Source organism: Ceratotherium simum, chromosome 23 (assembly GCF_057802395.1).
Source record: "Ceratotherium simum simum isolate JZ-2026a chromosome 23, ASM5780239v1, whole genome shotgun sequence".
Taxonomy (NCBI): domain Eukaryota; kingdom Metazoa; phylum Chordata; class Mammalia; order Perissodactyla; family Rhinocerotidae; genus Ceratotherium; species Ceratotherium simum.
In genome coordinates, this window is record NC_141922.1 from 22,692,993 (window position 1) to 22,714,661 (window position 21,669).

General features: G+C 39.8%; 1 protein-coding gene across 3 annotated transcripts in view; it reads left to right on the forward strand.

Moving 5' to 3' along the window:
- Positions 1-21,669, forward strand: part of SAMD12 (sterile alpha motif domain containing 12) — a 387,706-nt gene that overhangs the window by 259,238 nt on the left and 106,799 nt on the right. Inside the window, exon 5 of one of the 3 annotated variants that reach the window (XM_087447522.1) lies at positions 18,223-18,343. The exons of the other annotated variants lie outside the window; for them this stretch is intronic. Coding sequence (XP_087303648.1) covers positions 18,223-18,323 — 101 coding nt within the window. The 3' untranslated portion in view covers positions 18,324-18,343. The remainder of the gene's footprint in view (positions 1-18,222; positions 18,344-21,669) is intronic. 3 annotated transcript variants of the gene reach the window in all.

A 21,669-nucleotide genomic window follows, 5' to 3' on the forward strand; every position in this document is an offset into this window, starting at 1 on the left:
AGGGGCCCTTAACTCCCCGTGGAAGTGGGAAGGTCAAAGGTCAGGGAGGAGGGGACTCTAGGACTGAGACTGATTAAGGCAAAGTATTCTAGGCATGGTAGCAAGAGTCAAGAAATGACTTGCTCCTATGGCTGGAGTTTGAGATTTGCGGTGGGGGCCATTATGAGGGCTGAGACTGAAGTGTAGTTAAAGTGTATGATGCTAAGGGACTGAAATGTCACCAGTAAGTCCTCACAGCCTTACATGAGCCGACCCCCAGCAGCAGATCCAGACTCATTTGGCTATAAGCCAAGGTCCCACACCTTCTGCGCACACATACACAAGCAATCACTCGAGCATTTTCCTACCATTGCAATGGTTATATTGAGAAAACCAGGGAAGAGCTCAATTGTGAAGAGTAATTAGTGTTGTGACTGAATAAATGAATGCCACCTGTGCATCCTGTTTGGGGAAATAAGTCAAATTAGTGAAACAAGTTGCATAATCATAGCAAATGCCAATCTCAGCCATTGCAGCTATGCTGGTCATTTCTAGTTTTAATGAGCGGCTCTGTGATCAGTGTTCATTCAGATGAATGAAGAGGAATTTTACGTTTATGTTTTATTTTCAATCACAACGTAATATGTAATCACTGCCAGAAAATAAAAAAAAAATTAGTTATGCAAAAATAAAAAAGTTAAAGTTGGTCTAAACCCACCATGCAGAAATGGCTGTCAACATTTTGGTGCATATACTTGCAGACTTTCATAAATATGTGTATTTACAAAAACTGATTATTTTGTTATTTCTTCTGTTCTCAGTTTACATTTGACTTGTCAATATTTTTCTGTTTCCTTAGTTCCCCTCTTCTTTTTGAAAAGAGTGAGGGCTAATTTTACTTTAGGATCCAAACTTTTCTTTGATTTCTTCCCTCCTCCCAATTCTACTCCAGGAATCTGGAAGGTATGGTACTTGTTTTAAGTTCCTCTGATAGTTACTCTCAAATGTTTAAATAATATTGTTACATGTTTAAAACCTATGATCTAAACCTATTTTTCTCAAATTATTAATATCAAGAATGAAACAATATCTATTGACTCACCCCTATGTACAAATGAAGAATGACCACTCTTTCCTTCATCCCACTCCCCACACACACCACCCCTCCCTCCCAGTTTTTGTTATTCTACTTTGGGATTTTTGTCCCACTCTGTAATAGTTGAATTGTGGATTCTTATATAATTGGGCCTCTTGTTTCAAGAGTATCGTTTACATTCTTTTTAGAAACAATGGTATTTAACAATATTTGCCTTCCTCAATTTCCATATTGTTAGTTAATCTCAGTTACCATAGAGAACATCAACCTTCTGGACCCTTTCCCAGCAGAAAATGCCTTCTCATTGCCTTCACTTCTTACTGACAGCTTGGGCAGATAATAGAATTTGGGAATCATAATGTAACCATTCTCCCTGAAAACCATGTAGACAAATTCCACTGACATCTTTTTCTTTTATATGGAATCTATTTTGTTTTCCTGGATTTCGGGAAGATGGTTTTTTTTTAGGCTTAATATTCAGTGGATCTAAATGTTTATCAATTTTCACAAAGTCCACAGACAAACCTTTTAAACTAGAGATTTTTTTTTTCATTTCAGGGGAATTTTCTTCAATATACATTTTTGAAATGGGCTCTGTTGCATTGGTACTGATGGCTTCCTCTTTTACTCTGGTTACGCATATGCCGCATATACTATGTCTGTGATTCTAGTCCATCTTTTTCTATTTTATCATTTCCACTTGCCTTTTTTCTCCCTCTGAACTATGGGTGCTTGTCTCAAATTTGCACTCATCTCAATAGTTTTCAAACCAGATTGATTTTCAGAATCATCTCAAAGAATTTTTGAGAATCACCTTTTCCCTGCTGTCATGACACTTAAAATATAGAATGAAACATAACCATTAAGGAAAGAATTACACAAATAACTATTAAATGACAGTTGTGAAGAAGTTACTGTGTGGTGGTATATAAGGGGGAACCCAGACTACAGGGCCAGGGAAAGGATTTCTTAAGGAAGGGGCCAAAAATCTGAACCTGAGTTAATAAACAAGTTAAGCAAAGAGGTAGGAAGAACAGCAATACAATAGAGGTACAGCCTGTAGGAAGAGCCTAGAGGCTGGAAGGACTTGGTAAACTAAAGAAATTAGCATAAGGGCATCGTGAGGAGGGTGGATGGTGGCCAAAGATGGAGAGCACCACACCTGGCAGAACTGTGTAAGCCATGATGACCAGGATTTGGGTTTTATCCTAGAAGTAAGGGCCAGTCTCTACAGGGTTTAAAGAGGGGAGGCATGGTCATATCCATTGCTTTGTCTACTCAAAAGAGGGTGAAGAGAGCAGACTGGCTTATTCCTGAGCCAAAATATAATCGGGAATGATTAATATATACTAATTACCTATTACGTAGTTATAAATTCACATATAATTATATAGTAACAGACTCTTTAAATGGATGAAAATATGTTACTCTTAGTCTACATTTTGAAAATTGAAAATAGATCTGGCAAACCTTAAAAGACATCCCTGGCATTCAGAACTTTTCAAGTTGAACAATTTGTCTTCTGAATAGCAGATGTCACAATCTTGATGCAACCTCCACGCATCTTGCATCAGCCCACCTTCGCAAGTCAGACTTGCCTGCCCTCCTGCCAACAAAAGGTTGGGGCCACGAATCCTAAAGACTACCTAAACTGTTCAAGGGGCCAACAAATGTACCACATGGCAAATGGATGGGCCTTTATTTTAAATTGACATTTTATTTTCATAGATTCTCATTCAGTAACTATAAAGGGCCCATTCAGTAGATATTTTTTAATATCAGAGAATTAATTTCAAAATAACTTCACTTGATTGCCTACCATCTGCCTCCCCCCACTTCCTCTGACATTTATCCATTGTTCTTTCATACACAGGGAAATAACTGATTACTTTCCAAAGTAATGCCACCTGGAGTGACGAATGGCCCAATTCACATGTTTATTGAGTACCTATGACATGGGGGTACTATGTCATATACTTTGGAAATGGATGATAAAGACAAACAAGCCAGGTTTTCTGCCCTCAAGAACCCTCCAGTCTTAGGAGAGGAGATCAGAAGATCACAATCGACTGTGATACAAGTGCTACTGAGATGGCTAACACACTCTGGATTTTCAGAAGCAAGAGAGAAACCAGGAGGACTTTCAGTTACCTGGATCTCTGGCAGTAGGAATTAATTTTAGGAGGTTGTTTTAAAAAAATATATTGAAAGCCCATGCTCCTGACAATTAGTTATATCAGAATTCTGGGCAATCCATTCATGTATTCCCTACATAATTCCCTTCCCCGAGTCAATCTCTTGAAACAAATCCTCTCTGAACTAGCATTGCATCTTTCGGGATCACGCATGTGCATGTTTGCAGGCCACTGCACTGTTCTCTATGGAAGGGATCACATAGCTATTGTCTAGTTGTTTTCATCTTTGATTTGCTTCGCTATAAATGTGATGTAAAGCTGGCTATGTTAAGCTAATTATACCTAAGCTTTTATTTTCTGCTGCTAAATGGAGTGGTGTAGAAGGCTTCTCCTCCCCCCCGAAGAATGGAACATTTAACCACAATAACCATTTTTACATTAGATGAAGCACCTTGCTCTCCTTGAGGACTTCATTGCCATGAAGTATCTAACTAGCCAGGGAAACATGCACAGGTTCTGCAGAATTACATTGTGTTTGATACTCAATATAAACCCCCAGATGCTGCAAAGTAGCAACTCCTTAGTGACGGGGCCAGAGGGAGGGGGTGTGATCTCTGTTAAATATTAATTCCAGTACAGATTTATAAACTTTTAAGCTCCTCACAAATTTGTGTAATATTTTCTATATTCCTAAATAGGCTGAAATAGTTCTTTTTCCCTCTGTTTGGTACCTGTCATTCTTCTGGAAATCTAAAAGCAGCACAAATCACACACTTAGTCATCAGAAAAGAAATAGAGTATGACCTGGAATATACTTTGGGTATTAATATTCATAATCTTCCCCAAGCCACCCCCTAGCCTGAGCCCCTCAGTTTCTGGCCTCTTTTAGACGGTGGTGTTTCACTGCTTACCCCTCAGTTTATGGTAATTTGATGCCAATCCAGGTCCAGGGATAATTGCTCCCAAATTCTTTATGATAAAAACTCAGTTGTCATTTGCCTTTTAGATCCCTGCAATGGATTGGCAGGCATTAGAGAGTAAATCCATCCTCGAGCTACAACTCATATATATATATCTTTCCAATTTGACACAGTGGAGCAGGGTGCTGTTATTGAGAAATTGAAGCACCAGGTGTGATTAAATAAGATCACACATTTCATTCTCTCTTTAATTTCACATCAGTCTTCAGCAGCTGAATCCATGTGCTCCCCCCATGAAGTCAGTTGGCACCATGCATTTTTAGTGTACCCAGCAGAGCGGTGGCAAAATATTTCCAAAGTAAGCCACCCTGCTGGGCCATTGTGAGTGAATTCTGGTTTTGCCTCCAAATGATTCAGTGTTGCTAGATCTGGTTGATTAATCCGTTCATGTCCCTGGAGAGTAAGACTTCTGGTACTTTTACATCATTGATGCTCAATTTTGGCTAAAAGTAGTTTCAAAAGAGAGAAGACTAGAATCAAGGATAAAGAAACAATAAGAAGTCTTCACAGCCTTTCCTCTCAGCCCCTCAACTTGTTGCTTCTGCAACTCCCCCACGTCTCTCCCCACCCACCCTGGTTCTCTTCCTCTAGAATCAGAAGTTGGAAATGGCATTAATACATTTCCTTTGCAAGCGTGTCCTGAGAAACAACATTTGTGGCATTCTTGTTGCCATTGAAAAATGAAATTGAGGTAAGTGGGCATTTCTCAGATTAGGGTTCAGTGTGCCTGACTCTTGCTATTTAGCAGCAGGCGGTTCAGGACCAACAAGAATAAAGCAGTGTCCCTGCGTAGAGAAGTAAGCAGTGGTCACGTGGCGTAACCAGCATGACAATAAGCACCATCATAGACGCAGTCTCTGGAGAGAAGGGAGTAGCCATCCCTTCCCAGCTGTGTGTACTCTTCCTTTGCAACCAGAGAACACTCACTATGACCAGTTATGGGTCAACTGCATAGCACGATGTGGGTGAATTCATTCCACAAATACAGATCGAGTGCCTTTGTGCCAGGTGCTGTCCTAGGCAGTGCCGAACAAACACCATCACTGCTCTGCCGAAGCTTATCCACTCTTCATGATATGACCTCTGCTCACTTCTCCTTTTTCATCCATTACCCCCAGGGTGCTCTGTTAATGTCCAGTCAGGTAGAATAACTTGCAGTCCCATGAGTATCATGCTCTTTCTTGCTTCCATTCATCCTGGTCCCCATGCCTAGAGAGCCTGGATCTCCTTCTACCCCTTTACCTGCCTACCTTCCAACCAAACGTCAGGTCTCATTTCCTCCAGGCACCACCCCTGGCCTTGCTGCTCCTCTCAGCTCACCGAAATGTGTCATCTTGTCTTTCATCCCTACTTTAACCTTTTCAGGGGTAGAGACTGTGTTTTGTTTATTATGGTCCACATTCTGCTTGACACATAGTGTCACTCAATAAATATTTGTTGAATTAATCACTGAGTTTATATTCTTTTTGTGTGTGTGTGCGAGGAGATCAGCCCTGTGCTAACATCTGCCAATCCTCCTTTTTTTTTTTTTGCTGAGGAAGATTGGCCCTGGACTAACATCCGTGCCCATCTTCCTCCACTTTATATGGGACGCGGCCACAGCATGGCTTGCCAAGCAGTGCATGGGTGCGCGCCCAGGATCCAAACCAGCGAACCCCGGGCCACCACAGCAGAGCACGCGCACTTAACCACTTGTTCCACTGGGCTGGCCCCTGAATTTGTATTCTTGAATAAGATCCATATGAATAAGACCCTTGAATAAGATTATAATCCTTGAATAAGATCCATATGCACTCATTTACCCTCTGTGCAATTTTGTAAGACCCACAAAATAGCTCTTAAATAGAAAGTGGAGAGATCGTGACATTTGTAATCTTGATCACCCTAACTGTGGTGAGAATTAACACCCCCATGTCCTTTCTTGGGAAAATCACCTCCTCTCCCTGGTCTGCTTTTTAATAAGAATGGAACCCCTTGGCAAAATTAAATTGGAACTGTTAGATATTAGGCGGTTCTTTGTTGGAATCACTTCTGGAGAATTACCAAGCCTGTGCCTTCCTTACTGAGTACAAATTAAAATTTATTTGAAAAATAATAAGAAACAGATTTACATCTATAAAAAATAGACATCCCTGTAGATATAGTTCAAAGATAATGGGTAAAAATGAAAGAGCTGTGTTTGGGTCGTGAGATTAAGGGTATATTTTCCTTTTTTCAAAAAGTTCTTTAATATTTTATAATTTATTTTTGATGAAAAAAGTATTAGCTATCCAGAAGTTTTTTGCTTTACTTTTATGAGCTCAAGTGAATCAGTTAAAGATTTTCTCTGAGCAAACAAATATCTTGCCAATTTTTTTTTAATCTCAGACTCCTTGTCAGCAAGATGTCCATTTGTTCATTCAACAAATAAATATTAAATATCTACTGTGTGTCAGGCATTCTAACATGTACTTGTTTTCTCTGTGTTAGTAAAATTATTCATAATATATATGTGTGTCAAATCATCATGTTGTATACCTTAAACTTACACAATGTTATATGTCAGCTATATCTCAAAAAAGCTGAAAAAAATAATGATGACAAATTTTTTTTTTTTGGGTGAGGAAGATTAGCCCTGAGCTAACATCTGTTGCCAATCTTCCTCTTTTTTTGCTTGAAGAAGATTAGCCCTGAGCTAACATTTGTGCCAATCATCCTCTACTTTATATGTCACTGCCACAGCATGGCTTGATGAGTTGTATAGGTCCGTGCCCAAGATCCAAACAACGAACCCAGGCTGCCAAAGCGGAGCACTCCTGACTTAACCACTATGCCATGGGACTGGCCCCAATGACACATTTTTATAGCACTTGCTACCTCCCAAATCTCCTTCCTGTACATTAGAACTGCTATCTCTCATAATTCCATAAAGTAGTCAGGACATTATAGTAGTCAGAGAAACACTAGGTGCTGTAACAAATATATTCCAAAAAGTCAGTGACTTAGTCCTCTCTTATTAAACAGTCCTTCTGAAGGTTGCAAGTCAGTGGGTGACTCTGTTCCACACAGTCACTTAGGGACCCAGGCTGGCAGCAGCTCTGCCACCTTTAATATCTGTTTTTGAAACTGCTGCAGTCCTCGCCATTCCAGCCTGGAAGTAAAGGGCCTTGAGCAAGTAAACAGAGGTCACAGACATCACTTGTGCTTACGTTCTGTTGGCAAAAACTTAATCGCATAACCAACGCCAGCCTCAAGGGAAGTTTGGAATTGTAGTCTAGTCTTGTACTCAGGGCGAAGGGAAGAATGAATTTGGTGGGTAGCTAGCAGTCTCGGCCACAGCAGATATATTTATTTATTTATTATTTTTTTTTTTTTAATTTTTTGTTTATTGCAGAGTAACATTGGTTTATAACATTGTAAAAATTTCAGGTGTACATCATTGTACTTCTATTTCTGCATGGACCACATCATGTTCACCACCAAAATACTAATTACAACCCATCACCACACACATGCACCGAATTATCCCTTTCACCCTCCTCCCTCCCCCCCTCCCCTCTGGCAACCACCAATCCAATCTCTGTCCCTATGTATCCGTCCATTGTTGTCACTATCTACTACTTAATGAAGGAAATCATACGGTATTTGACCTTCTCCCTCTGACTTATTTCACTTTGCATTATACCCTCAATGTCCATCCATGTTGTCACAAATAGCTGGATTTCGTCGTTTCTTATGGCTGAGTAGTATTCCATTGTGTATATATACCACAGCTTCTTTATCCATTCGTCCCTTGATGGGCACTTAGGTTGCTTCCAAGTCTTGGCTATCGTGAATAAGGCTGCAATGAACACAGGGGTGCATGTACCTTTGCAAATTGGTGTTTTCAAGTTCTTTGGATAAATACCCAACAGTGGAACAGCTGGATCATATGGTAGTTCTATCATTGATTTTTTGAGGAATCTCCATACTGTTTTCCATAGTGGCTGCACCAGTTTGCACTCCCACCAGCAGTGTATGAGAGTTCCCTTCTCTCCACATCCTCTCCAACACATGTTGTTTCCCACAGCAGATATATTTAAATTGCTGTTTATAAGAAGAGGTTGACCTGCTTGTGATCACCCAGTTAAACATAACAATCAGAACTAGAAGTCAGGCTCTTGAATGCTAGATCATTATCTCTTCCATCACTTCGTGTTGCCTAGAAATGGAGTGATAGCAAAATACTGGCTTAGTGGAAGCATTACCCATGGGTATCCTTTGCTGCCTACATGAACGTGAACTCGCATAGCACAGCCTAGAATATGATATTCTTGTCTTGCTTTAGTTGGTTCAGTCCAGACCAGAAAGGAGATGCTCCTAGTGCTTGGAGAAAGGCTAAATGGTACTTTGTAAATATTTTAATGTGAGCAATGTGTTTGGCTTTCCACCAGCTCCAGAACAAGATTGAGAACAGACTAATAAAATCCATACCCATGTCTAAAGTTGATGCAGATGCAGAGTGCACAGGCATGAATATAGCCAGGAACCTCTCTTGTGTCTTCAGTTGTTCCCTATCAATGGCTCATTTAATGAATATTTATGGAGAGCTTATTACATGGTATGCACAGGGCTACAGAGAGGATCAAGACAGACAGAAACCCAGCCATCACGGAGCTCATCATAGACACCAGCAACTCCAAAACAATTTCAAACTGTGACAAAGGATGCTGAGAGAATAATTGTGGGAGACCCATTACAGAGCTGGCTTCTGGGAGAGCATTTGTGAGGAGGTAATATTTAAGCTGAGTCGCAAAGGATGAGAAGGAGTCAGACATACTAAGAACAGTGGGGAGAGTCTTCCAGACTGAAAAACACAGTATGAGCAGTGGCTCTGAATGAGGAACAATGTGGCCCATTCAGAGAACTGAAGGTATCCCTTGTGGCTAGGGATATTGAGTGAGTAGAAAGTGATCAAGATAATAATGGTCAAGTATTCTTATTTAACCCTCACAACAACCTATGAGGTAGGTTACTATCATCATCCGCATTTTACAGGTAAGGTGACTGAGGCACAAAGAAGTTAAATAACTTGCATGACGTCACTTAGCTGATAAACAGGAGGGCCAGAGTTTAAACTCAAGGAGTGGAGCTTCAGAGTCTACCCCACACCACTGCGTTATGTTGTCATACTGCCATAACAAGACTCAAATCCTCCCACTCTGTCCATAAACAACTTTTTTTTTAGAGGAGATAAAAAAGACCTCTCTTCCCTTATCAAAAGGTTCTTAACCTGAGATCTCTGGACTCCTCCCTTCGCCAAGGGAACCGTGGATTGAATACAGTGGGGCAGATGAATTTAGATATATATATATGTATGTATATGCATGTGTGTGTGTGTGTGTATATGTATATATATAAATAGTTTCTGTAGAATGTATATTATATATAGAATATATTTTAATCAACTTTTTACTGAAATTTAACATTTCTTTCTATTATGAATGTAGGTACAAAATCTCAGTACTGTGCTCTAAGCACTTCATGTGACTTTGTCACTAGAATCACAGGTAATTTTTAATCACCTAACAGTTGTTGAAGACATCTTGAAATATCTTTTGCACTCATCACCACTTTCAAATTATGGTAGTTATTATTCCTGCCAATAAATCCTATTATTTAATGCATCGATAAAGAAACACATGTATGTTCTATCACAAATTTTTAAAACTATTTTAAGTATTTATCAATATAACTTATTTATTTTGTAATCTTACATATTTTTCTTTTTGCCTTTAAAAACATTCTTGAGGAGGAATCCATAGGCTTCACCAGACTGCCAAAGGATCCCTTCCCTTAACCCTTGCTATGTTTAAACTTTTGCCCTCCCTCCCTACATCACCAGATTTCTAGAATAGTCACATGGCTTGTCTGTACTTGCTCAATCTCTTTGTTCCACAGTCCACTGTCTTCTGGCTTTCACCCCCAACTTTTTTTCACAAGATGGTCGCTCTAAGATCACTAAATCCTCCGAAATTAAATGAATACTTTTGAGCATCTCTCTTCTCTGACATCTGTAGAATTTTGCCACTGTTGATCCCATTTTTCTTCAAGGGACTCGCTTTGCTTCAGCTTGATGAAAATCACCCTTTTCTTTTCCTTACCTACTCTGTAGTATCTTTACAGGCTGCTCACTAATCCCAGGTAGTTCTTCTAAGCTTCATTCCTAAATTCCCAGCTGTCCAAAGAAAAAACTTTTACCCTCGTAGCCCAGAGGCACCCCAAACTCAGCACGTTGAAGTTGAACTCATAGATTGGCTGAGGCAATCTGCTCTTTTCTCCTGCATCCACATGTTGATTATTGACATCAATCTCTTGTGATCACTCAAGCTAAAAACCTCAGGGTTGCTCTCAGTTGCTCTCTCGCCTTCACCCCTGCTTCTGCTGAACGAAGAGTTCCTATTGGTCTGCACTGCTGAGGAACTGGGGTCGATCTGGCCCAAGAATGATGTGTATTAGTGGGAGAGAAGGCAACGTTTTAGGTGTAAGTTTTATGAGTATAATATTAATTTATAAACCCTTGAGAATTGCTCTGTGATTTTAACTATCCTTCTCTGGGCCACAACTTTTGCCAGGAGTCTGATGGCTAATTTATGACTTAACATTCAAATTTTAATGGTTTTCCCTCTCTTTCTCGGTGTGGAACATGTTGAAAAACAGGCCGTATTCCTCTGCTCAGTGTCACGTAGAACTTCTTTCCTTACTGACTAGGAGTTTCTAAGCTTTTCCCGTTTAGAGCAGGGTGAGGGAGGCAGGCAGGTCAGGAATATTCCTACTTGACAGATACTGTTCAGAAGCCAGCCCTCTCTCTTGAGGGCTGATAACTGTCTACTCTTAACGGGTTCTTCAGACACCACCACCACCCCACTACCCCCGCTGCTGGAGATGGCTCACCTGTGGTTCCCTTGATGCGAGCAACAGCATCTGTGTCCTTCTACAAGTTTATTTTTCTTCAGCCCACAGTGTTCTAGCAATGCATCAGCTTCTTGGCTTGAGTTGCGTTTTCCCCTTTTAAGTGGCCTCCTTAGGGAGGCCTTAACTCCTCCACAACCAGCTCTCTTATGTAGGATGGCCCAGATCTGGTCCACAGGAAATGCTTATGTAGTCCTTGCCCTGATAAACAAGGGGCACGTTGTCCCTAGCATTAAAATCTTTTGTTAGGTCTACCCCCAGAGCAGTTAGCCAGCCGCCACTTCTGGCTCTTTAGATGTCTCACTTTGTCCCCCAGGCTCCCAGAGACTCATGTCAGGTTGTTTGAGAGTCCCTCAAAGCTGCCTCTCTGGACATGGGATCAGGCAGGGGCCTCTTCCTCCCCTCCCACTGTCCTCCTCAAGCACATAGAGGCATGTTAGGACATCAGGAACTCATGCCTGGCTTTCTTTATAGAAAACCTCCTGCTAAAACTTTTTTGTTGAAGTGTAATATAGAAAAGTACACATATATTAACTGTACAGCTCACTGGATTTTCACAAATTGAACACACCTATGAAACTAGCACCCAGATCAAGAAATAGAACATGACTAGTATCCCAGGAGCCCTCCTTCTTGCTCCCTTCTGGTTACTAGCCCCCCAAAGGTAAACGCTATTCTGAATTCTAATAGTAGAGAATAGCATCATCTGTTCTTGTTCACTATATAAATGGAAGCATACATTATGTACTCTTTGTGTCTGACTTCTTTCATTCAGCACTATACTTGTGAGATTCATCCGTGTGTTGTCTGCAGTTTTTTATTCATCCACGTTGTTTATTCTCATGGCTCTAAGTTGTTCAACATGTACACATATCACAATTTATTTATGCGGTCTGCATTTGATGGGCATTCGAGCAGTTTCCAGTTCGGGACTACTCTGTAAAAAGAGTTGCTGTGAATATTACTGGGCATGTCTTTGGGTGAACATAACTACACAGTACTACATATGAGGAAGTATTTGGTCAACCATAGGGCAGGTGTATCATATTAGTTTGCTAGGGATGCAAAGTACCACAAACTAGGGGGCTTAAACAGCAGAAACATATTTTCTCAGAGTTCAGGAAGCTAGAAGTCTGAGATCAAGGTGTCAGTAGGGTTGGTTTCTTCTGAGGCCTCTCTGCTTGGCTTGTAGATGGCCGACTTCTCCCTGTGTCCTCACATGGTCTTCCTTCTGTGCATCTCTGTGTCCAAATTTCCTCTTCTTATAAGGACACCAGTCATATTGGATTAAGGCCCACTCTAATGACTTCATTTTGCCTTAATTACCTCTTTAAGATCCCATTTCCAAATATGGTCATTTTGAGGTACTGAGGATTAGGATTTCAACATATGAATTTGGGGGGGGACACAATTCAGCCTCTACAGATATTTTCAGCCTTAGTGGATTCTTCCAGTGTCTCACAGTGCTTGTACCAATGAGCACTCCCTCCAGGAGTATGTGAGAGTTCTGGTTGTTCCATATCCTCACCAACACTTGGTATTTTCTGTCTTTTAGAGAAACCTTTAAACAAGCTCCCAACCTTTATATGCTCTTGATCTGAGTGAGGGATAAAGGTAATGGAACTGGTTTTCACATCTCTTTTGCAAAACACTATGTGTGCAAGATGTGTGACATCTCCCTTTAGTATGTGGCATCTGTTGTCTTCACAGAAAACTTCATTCTAATATCATATTAACTAGTTCTAGAATTTTTTGCTTGCTTGTTTTTTACATCATTAGGCAGAAAACAAAGTTGGCAATGACATACCTTCATTTTACTTTTGAAATTTTACTGGCCTTCCCACACCTGCCCCAGCATTTTGAGGTTAACTCATACCAAAAAGATGGTACCAGAAATCTCTAAGCAGGTAGACCTCTTTATTCCAATGTTGAGACTGCAGCTCTTGGGGTGAACCCTGGTAACAACACCTCTCGGTGGATGCTGCCCCCACCTAGAGGAGGCTGAGAGCCCCAACAGTGGCCGCTCATCTCTGGCCTGCAGCAGTTCTCCCTCCGCAGCGTCTCCTCCGCAGCTGGGCAGTTCACTTTTGCTTTTCCAATACCATCTCTAATGGAAGGCTTCTAAAAGGATTTTTCCACACCTTCTGATGGCATTAAGATACAATGAGGTTCATTCCAAAGTAACTATTTTAAAACATTTGTGCAAATCCCCTGAGGACCCACATAGGAGCAACAAGTCTCTGTAATCACACCTCCCTCCCCCCGTGATCGCATTGCCAGCACTCAACTCATGACACAAGTCCATGGCTCACTCTTGACTTGGAGAACCTTCTTCACCCCACAAATCTTTCCAAAGGGTAGAATGATGAATCTCTCACTAAGAAATTTAGGAGATCTGGGGGAGACTATCTATGCAAATTACAGGAATAGCCTATAATTTCAAGAGGTCAGTATCTAAGTAGATCTATACTGACATGATATTTTGATCATGTGGTTAAGTTTGTCTTTTCTCTAGGCGCCAGAGTTCTAAACTTTGAAGACAGGAATAGGACTTTGCACACTTCCTTTTCGTTTTTTTTTTTTTTTTTTTTTTTTTTTAGAAGAGCCAATGTTCCAAGCTACAAAAAATAGTTGAGAAATTAGCAGCATCCACAAAGAGCAAACAGCAGTGGTCCCATCTCCATAAGAATGAAGCACTGAAATTTATACAATGTTATAAACCAATGTTACTGCAATAAACACAAAATTAAAAAAAAATAAAATAATTTTAAACATCTCAAAAAAGAAAGAAAAAATTCTACTTGTAATCCCACCACCAGAAAGAATATTCCGGTTAATATTTTTGGTGTATATCCTTTTATTCTTTTTTCTATGCACATATATTTGATAAATACATAATTTAACAACAATAACAAAAAAAGAATGAAGCACTAAGCCAGTCTTTTTAGGCTTCTGATCAGAAAACAGAGGAAAAGAATCTCTCTGAGAGACTGAATAACACATAGTTATGCTCTTAAATGTGGAGAAGGGAACATTGCATCAACATGTACATTGAATTAATTTAAGTTTATTCTACTCACTGCATAAAGCAGAAGTAAAACATCCAAAGGTTTTTAAGAAGTTTCTTTCCTTTAAAAAAGAAAGCTGTTGGATGTTTATCCCACAGAAATGAACATTTATGTTCATGCAAAAAGCTGTATACTAATGTTCATAGCAGTTTTATTTGTAATAGCCAAAGATTGGAAACAATCCATATATCCTTCAGTTGGGTGTAAGGTTAAACAAATTGTGGTACATCCATCCCATGGCATACTAGTCAGCAATGAAAAGGAACAAACTATTGATACATGGCAACAAGCTGAACAGCTCTCAAGAGAATTTTGCTGAGTGAAAAAAAAAGCCAATTTCAAAAGGGAATATGCTCTATAATTCCATGTGTGTAACATCTTTGAAATAACAAAATTATAGAGATGGAAGACAAATTAGTGGTTGCCAGGGGTTAGGGATGGAGAGTGGAGATGGATGTAGCCATAAAGATATAACGCAAAGGAGCCCTCTGGTGATCAAAGAGCTCTGTATCTTGATTGTGGTAGTAGTTACACAAAGCCACACATGTGATAAAATTTCATAGAACTACACACACGCACACACACACAAGTGCTTGTAAAACTGATGGATTGTACCAGGTCAGCTTCCTAGTCTTAATATTGTACTATAGTTATGCAAGATGTTAGCATTGGGGGATGCTGGTTGAAGGGTACACAAGACTTCCCTATATGTTTTTCTGCAACTTCCTCTGAATTTATAATTATTTTAGAATAAAAAGTTAAAAAAAAGAAAGCTGGTGTATTTTGTATCTTCATGTTTCCATTGACAGTAGAGTCACATTATCCTACCTTAAAAAATGGTGTTTAGATTTTATTTTATTCTCTAGAATTTATGAATTAAAATAATGTAGTAGATACAGAGAAAAATATATAGAACATATCAAGCCTATATCTCTTTCTGCCACTTCAATTTGAAGTTAATGGAGGTAGTGAGAGCTGGAATAGAAACATTTGAAGATGTTTGGAAAGACACTTTCTTTTACATTTGTTTTAGCAAGATTAAAGACAAAATCACCTCATTAGGAACCTTCATTTGTATATTTATAACCTATGTTTATTTATTCATATAGTAGTCAAAAAACAATAAGCCACATTTGAAACCTAGATAATTACTAAATTACTATCAGGAGTGAAAATCTTTATACATTTGAGCACTTGTTCTTCCCATCAAATCATATAAATCAGGGGTGAATATTTCAGATTTAGAAAATGCAATAAATGAGGTCACAGGAGATGTCCCTTTCAAAGATTTGTAAACTGACCTCTCTGCTTCACTCCTGTCTCCAGCCACCACCTTCTGCCTGGAGGAACCATATTGCTCTTTGAAATCGCTTATTATACATCCTGTCTGCTATCCCACATGGTCCCAATATAGCATGCTTTCTGTAGAAAAGCAGAATGAATTCCTCATTAATTTCTATGTACTCCTTGATAAACACTGACACTTGCAGGTTGCCAGTAGAGTCACTGCAGGTAGGTACCTGCAGGAAAGGAGGAGAAAAGATTGGCAGGTTTCACAGATGTATCTTGGAGAAATTCTGTAACTACCACCTCAGCTGTTGTCTTGTACTTGGCCGAGTGGAGAAATAGAAATGAAGGAAAGCCAGAATACCTTCTCTCAACTTGTAAATTAGCAAATCACCAGCAGATAATCTGATTTTCCTCCCTGCTGCTCTCACACCTGCATGCCATCAGTTTTGAACTAATATGTCAATAGAGGGACATAAAGTGGTCTTACACATGGATTTCTAGTTTGAGTATATAAAAGTTTATAATAGAAAATCTCTCTCTTAAAACCCAAGGAGGACATGCAATGAGGGGGAAACTCTTAAATACCTCCATTAATGGCTTTGTACCAATGGCTCTTAAAGGGAAAATTACAATTTTGAGATCTGTATGATATAATCTATTCTTTGTGGTTGTACATTCTAAATTTTTCTTTCCATGGTTGCCTCCTACCAATTTGGTTCAGTCATCTTAAGAAAGGACAAGATTCCTTAGTAGTAATATGGGAATATTGTTATTTAATACCAAACTAAGGTAACTAAGTTTCCCTGTGCTCATCCTGTATGTCATCTGTGAGTTGAGTTTGGAAAGGGGAAGAGTTTTGTTTTGTTGTTTGCTGAGGAAGCTTCGCCCTGAGCAACATCTATGCCAGTCTTCCTCGATTTTGTATGTGGGTCACCACTGCAGCATGGCTGCCGACGTGTGGTGTAGGTCTGTGCCCAGGAACCAAACCTGGGCCGCCAAAGTGGAGCATGGGAAACTTAACCACTAGGCCGTGGGGGTCAGCCCCAAGAGCAAGATTTTTGAAGTTAGCCCAGCCTTGGAACCTAGCTCTGACTCTTACTGGGTATGTCACCTTGGACATGTTATTTAAATTTCTGAACCTTAATTTCTCCAATTATATGCTTTAGATAAAATTGTTACCATAAAGGTTGTTGTATTGGATATAATATATTAAAAAATATATAGAATATGTCCTACATGTATATTCACTCTACAAATGGTTTAATAGAAGCTGTAGTGGGAGGTGGTCATGTTAGAAGGGGTAGGAATAGTTATGAAAGTAATAGTTACACATTTAACAAAGAGGAGAAAAGATTAGCCCACATTAAACAATATTCTAAGGCAATATATAATTAAATGTTATAAAGGCTATAAGAGCTTACAGAATAGAACAAAAGTGAAGGTGAAGAGGTCATGCAAATATTCATAAGGTGACACTTGATCTGGGCCTTGAAGGATGGTGAGGATTAGAGATAGGGAAGGGATAGGGAAGGCCATTAAGAGAAAAGTGAGTAACATACTGGATCAGACAGATTTCGTCTATGAAATGCTGATGTGCTCAGAGAGAGACATCAGGTAGAGCAGTAAGAAACAAGGAGGGAAGATGAGGTGGAGAGACAGTATCACCAACTTTGATTGTCAGAGGGTGTTTATATTTAATGCAGGAGCAAATCAATAGCCAAGAATTTGGGGCAGGTATATAGCATGAGGAAAGTAGCAGTTACTGAAGATTAATCTAAGAGAGGTGTATGGGGAAACAGAGACCTCTAAATGATTATTAAAATAATCCAGATATGATAGGGTAAAAGTTTGTAAAGGAGTAGTGATTCCAGAAATGAAGAGGAAGTATCATATTGCAGGCCATTTCTAAGTCAAATAAGAATGAAGAGGCTGCCTGGTTTCAAGCCCAAATATAAGAAGAATCATAGGATGGTAGTAAAAACAGAACACTGAAGAGAAGACAGATAATTAATTACCTTTTGGACATGTTAAGTTTAATGTAAGAGTAAGATACAAAAGCAAAAATGATTGACACACTGTAGGGCATATGATTGTAGGTGTTAAAGGGAATTAACTAGAGAAAAAGCCTTGTGGTCAAAAACACAGAAGTGATTCTTTGAAATCACATGAAGAAGTGGCTCTCCCCAGGAGAGAAGATAAAGAGCTGAGAAAAGCAGAGTTCCACAAAGGGAGGGTCCCAGTGCAGAGGCAGGAGGAGAAAGATAAACCAACTAAGAAAACCAAAAAGAAATATGTCTTCTGGGAGACTTAATCAGGGCTGAGGCCCCTCCATTGATTCCAAGTGCCCAGAGCCTCCAAATTCGTCTCTTGTTTTTCAGTCACCTAGATCTGCCTCAGAGTGAATCTGAAACTCTGAGAGGAGGCTAGCATAACTACATCTTACAGAAATGCTCTGAAGTGGGTTAGCACACTTTTTCTGCAGCCTTTACAAGGGGCTGGATAGTAAACATTTTATGCTTTGTGGGCGAGACAGTTTCTGTTGCCAGTACTCAACTATGCTATTGTAGCAGGAAGGCAGACATAGACAAAATATAAGTGAATGTGTGTTTGACTGTGTTCCAATAAAACTTTATTTATAAAAACAGGTGGTGGGCTGTATTTGGCCCACAGGCCATTGTTTGCTGACCTTTGTTCTAGAATGTATACAACCCAAAACAGGTCGTGTTTTTCCTCTTGCACCCTAGGTATCCCTGCTGGGTTGTTCGATAATCCAAGGGAAGACAGAGTGGCCTCCACATCCAGTTTCTCCAGGTTTATTGTCTGTGTTTGCAATACCACACCTTGATGTGTCGCTTCTTCTAATACGTAAGATTTGGAATATATCTGAAAGATGTCTTGCATAGTAGGAAAAATGAGAACTTAGCTGAGGTACAGTTGCTGCAGATATAATGAAATGTAAAATATTCTATTCCCAGCCAGTGTGCCGTGCTGTTTTAATTTACAGAATATAGAATTATATGGCATTAAAATTCTGACACATCAGTCTAGTGGCAAAACTTAAGTGAGAACAGACAAATGTGCTCAGTCTGCTTACTTAACAATTACTGCAATGAGAGTGAGAAATAGTGCAAATTCTTAAGGGTTCTCATTGTTTTAAGAATGCCACTTCTGGTCCTCCAGTTCTTTGCCTTAGGAATTCTCGTGTTGGTCAAAGTCACTTGTCCTTCCACCAGGAACTGGAAGACCCTGAAAGGCCTTGAATTCCTTTAGTTTGCGCTAAAGGAAGTTCCTGAAACAGAGCTTCAGCGACATCTTAGTTTGCCCACACACATCTATTGACCACTTTGTGACTATAATTGACAAGTCCTGAGGGTTAGTTACTATTCCAAAGAACACTCTAGACCGCTTACTGCAATATCTTGTACATAGTAGGAAACAGACTATTTTAAGAATGTAATCCCTGCTTACCCTCAAGAGTCAACTTTTTCAGCTCTATGATAATGTTTTCAATGAATCAGTAAGACAACCAATCATATATTTTCTATTTTTTCTTCTGAAATTCCTTTAAAGAGCAAGGATTTTGGAGACTGCAAAGCTGACTTTGAATCTGGCAATAGATATCAGGTCCTGTATCAGATTCTTTGAGCAATCTGCTAAACCTCTCTGAGCCTATTTGTAAAATGAGGTGAATTATTCCTACTTCATAGGACTATTAGGAGAATTAAATGAGTTAATAGAGAATATTTAGTGCATTTTTGGACTAGTAAAATGCTTATTCATGTGACATTAAAATTTTTCTGCTGTGTAACAGGCACTGTTCTAGACATAGAAGATACAAAAGTAAAAAGATACAGACTGTGCCCTCAACAAACTCTGTCTGGCGTGGATATCACTCAGGGTTCACGTACAGGAAATAGAAACCACTCAAGCTATTTTAAACAGGAAGTATTTAATATAGGGAATTGGATGCTTACAAAGTTGTTCGAAGGGCTAGAGGAAGTCCAGGCTCTCTGTTGGAATTCTAGAAGTGACTCCCAAACAAGACCACCCATCTGGCCTTGTGAGGACTTTCTCTGCCTCAGTGTGGAAGATGGGGATTCAGGGAAATCAACGAAGTCAAGGGCACATTTCCTTTGCTGTAGTCCAGGGATCGGGGAGTCCCACCATCACAACTGCCTCTGGATACCCTTGGAGTAATGGCTATTCCTAGGAGCTCTGCCACAGAAAAACCCAGTATCTCCACAGCTGGGGATGTGCAACCACCCTCTCGCTTCCTGCATCCAAATCTCATGAAAGAGTATCTAATTTATTGAACTTACAATCTAGCTGCAGGGGAGTCTGGAAAATGTAGTACTTTAGCTTTACAGCCTCTGCAATATAATGGGGCACACCGGAAGCAGAGTGGAATAGATATTGAACGCCGCATACCCATCACTATAGAGAGACAAGCAGATAAACCAATAATATTAGGACTGAGGCATAAGTAGAATGAAAGGAGTCTATACAAAGTAAATGGGCAGCACAGAGGAGGGAGTGATTTTTTTTTTTTTAACTAGAGGAGCAGTAGCTGGGGTTGAAGGATGACTGGAAACTAATGAAGCATATAGATAGAGGGAAACTATTCTGAGCGGAAGAAACAGCGTGAGCAGAATGTTCGTGCCTCTTCCCGTCTTCATTCCCGGAGTGACAGCAAACATCTTGGGTGTAGAGATTCACTTTTCTTTAAGGAAAATAGGAGAAGCTTTGAAGATTTTCTTTCCTTCAATAATTATTATTTAAGTACCTTTAATGGTCCCTGCAACCAAGAGTAAATTCCGTGAGTGCAGGGAACAGGTCTGTTTTGTTCCATGGATACAGAGCTCTACTAAGTGTCAGGAGCATAGAAAGGACTCACTAATAACAGCATAATTAGTATCCTTAATCATGGGCACAAATTGTGATAAGACAATAAATATGGAAGCAATGTTATCAGAGACCCAAGAGCTAAGATAAGGGATGCCTTCATGGGATTTTTGAGAGGAAGTGGAATTCTAAGCAAAGACAACTCCATAAGCAAAGGTCTGTAGGTTATAAGCACAAGACATATTCAAGGATTATGGCTTAATCACGAATACGGTTTGATTTTATAGGCTTCTGGTTATATAGGGGAATATTTGCATTCAAGGCTAGAAAAATGATTTGGGAATCAAGAAAGATCTTATCCTTGAAGGCTTTACATCACCTAGAATTTTGGTCTATTCTAGCAGTAATCCTCGAATTATATTGATAATTTCCAGGGATGTAACCATAATCAGAATGGTTTTAGGAGCATTTATCTGGTGGTGTGATAAGCAGGATGCAGAGAAATACAGGGAGAGGCTAGAGGTGTGTTAGCCATTACAACTCACCACGTGTGCAATGGAAGGGTCTGAACTGAGTTGTGCTGGAGAAAGTACACAGAAAGAAAAATATCACAAAGGGACATACTCCCTTTTGAAGTGAAATGCATTGTTTTCAAATTCAAGTCTGAAAAATAAGTGATATAGACTTTTCAACATCTTTATTTTTATGAATTTTATCCACACACATTTAGTTGAGCAAAGTATGTGTGATGGCACAGACGCTTGGTAGGAGGAGGAAGGATGGGTCATTTATCTCGGCACCACTCTTCACCGGCTCCGCTGGGTTCAATTACTTAATCTCCCTGAACCTCATTTTTTCCCTCTGTAAAATGAAGGTGAAACGGTGCCTAATACCAAAGGTAGTTGTAGAAATTAAATAAGAATGTCCAATGAAAATAAGAAGTGAAGCACTCAGCATGACACCTTGCATATAGTAAGTGCTCAGCCAGTGTCATCACTGTTGCCATTGTTGTCATCATCATCACCACCAGGGGAGGGGGCTAGGCAGTGTAGAAGAATGGAAAGAGGAAGACTTCGGAGCCAAGCAGACTGTATCTGTCAGATTCCTGGCAGGAAACAGATGTAACACTCAAATGGGGTGATCTGGAAGAGAATTTAATAAAGAAACAACCGTATTTACAAAGTCATGGGCAGGCTGTAGGGAAAGAAAAGGGCTAGCATACTACCTCCTCCTAGTTAGGGAGAAAGGGAGGAAGGGCACCAGGGATCAGCCCTAGGCCTCAAGGGGCAAGAAGAGGGAATAGTTACAGGAACTTGGAAGGATATAGTCATGTGGCAAGAGCCGCTGAC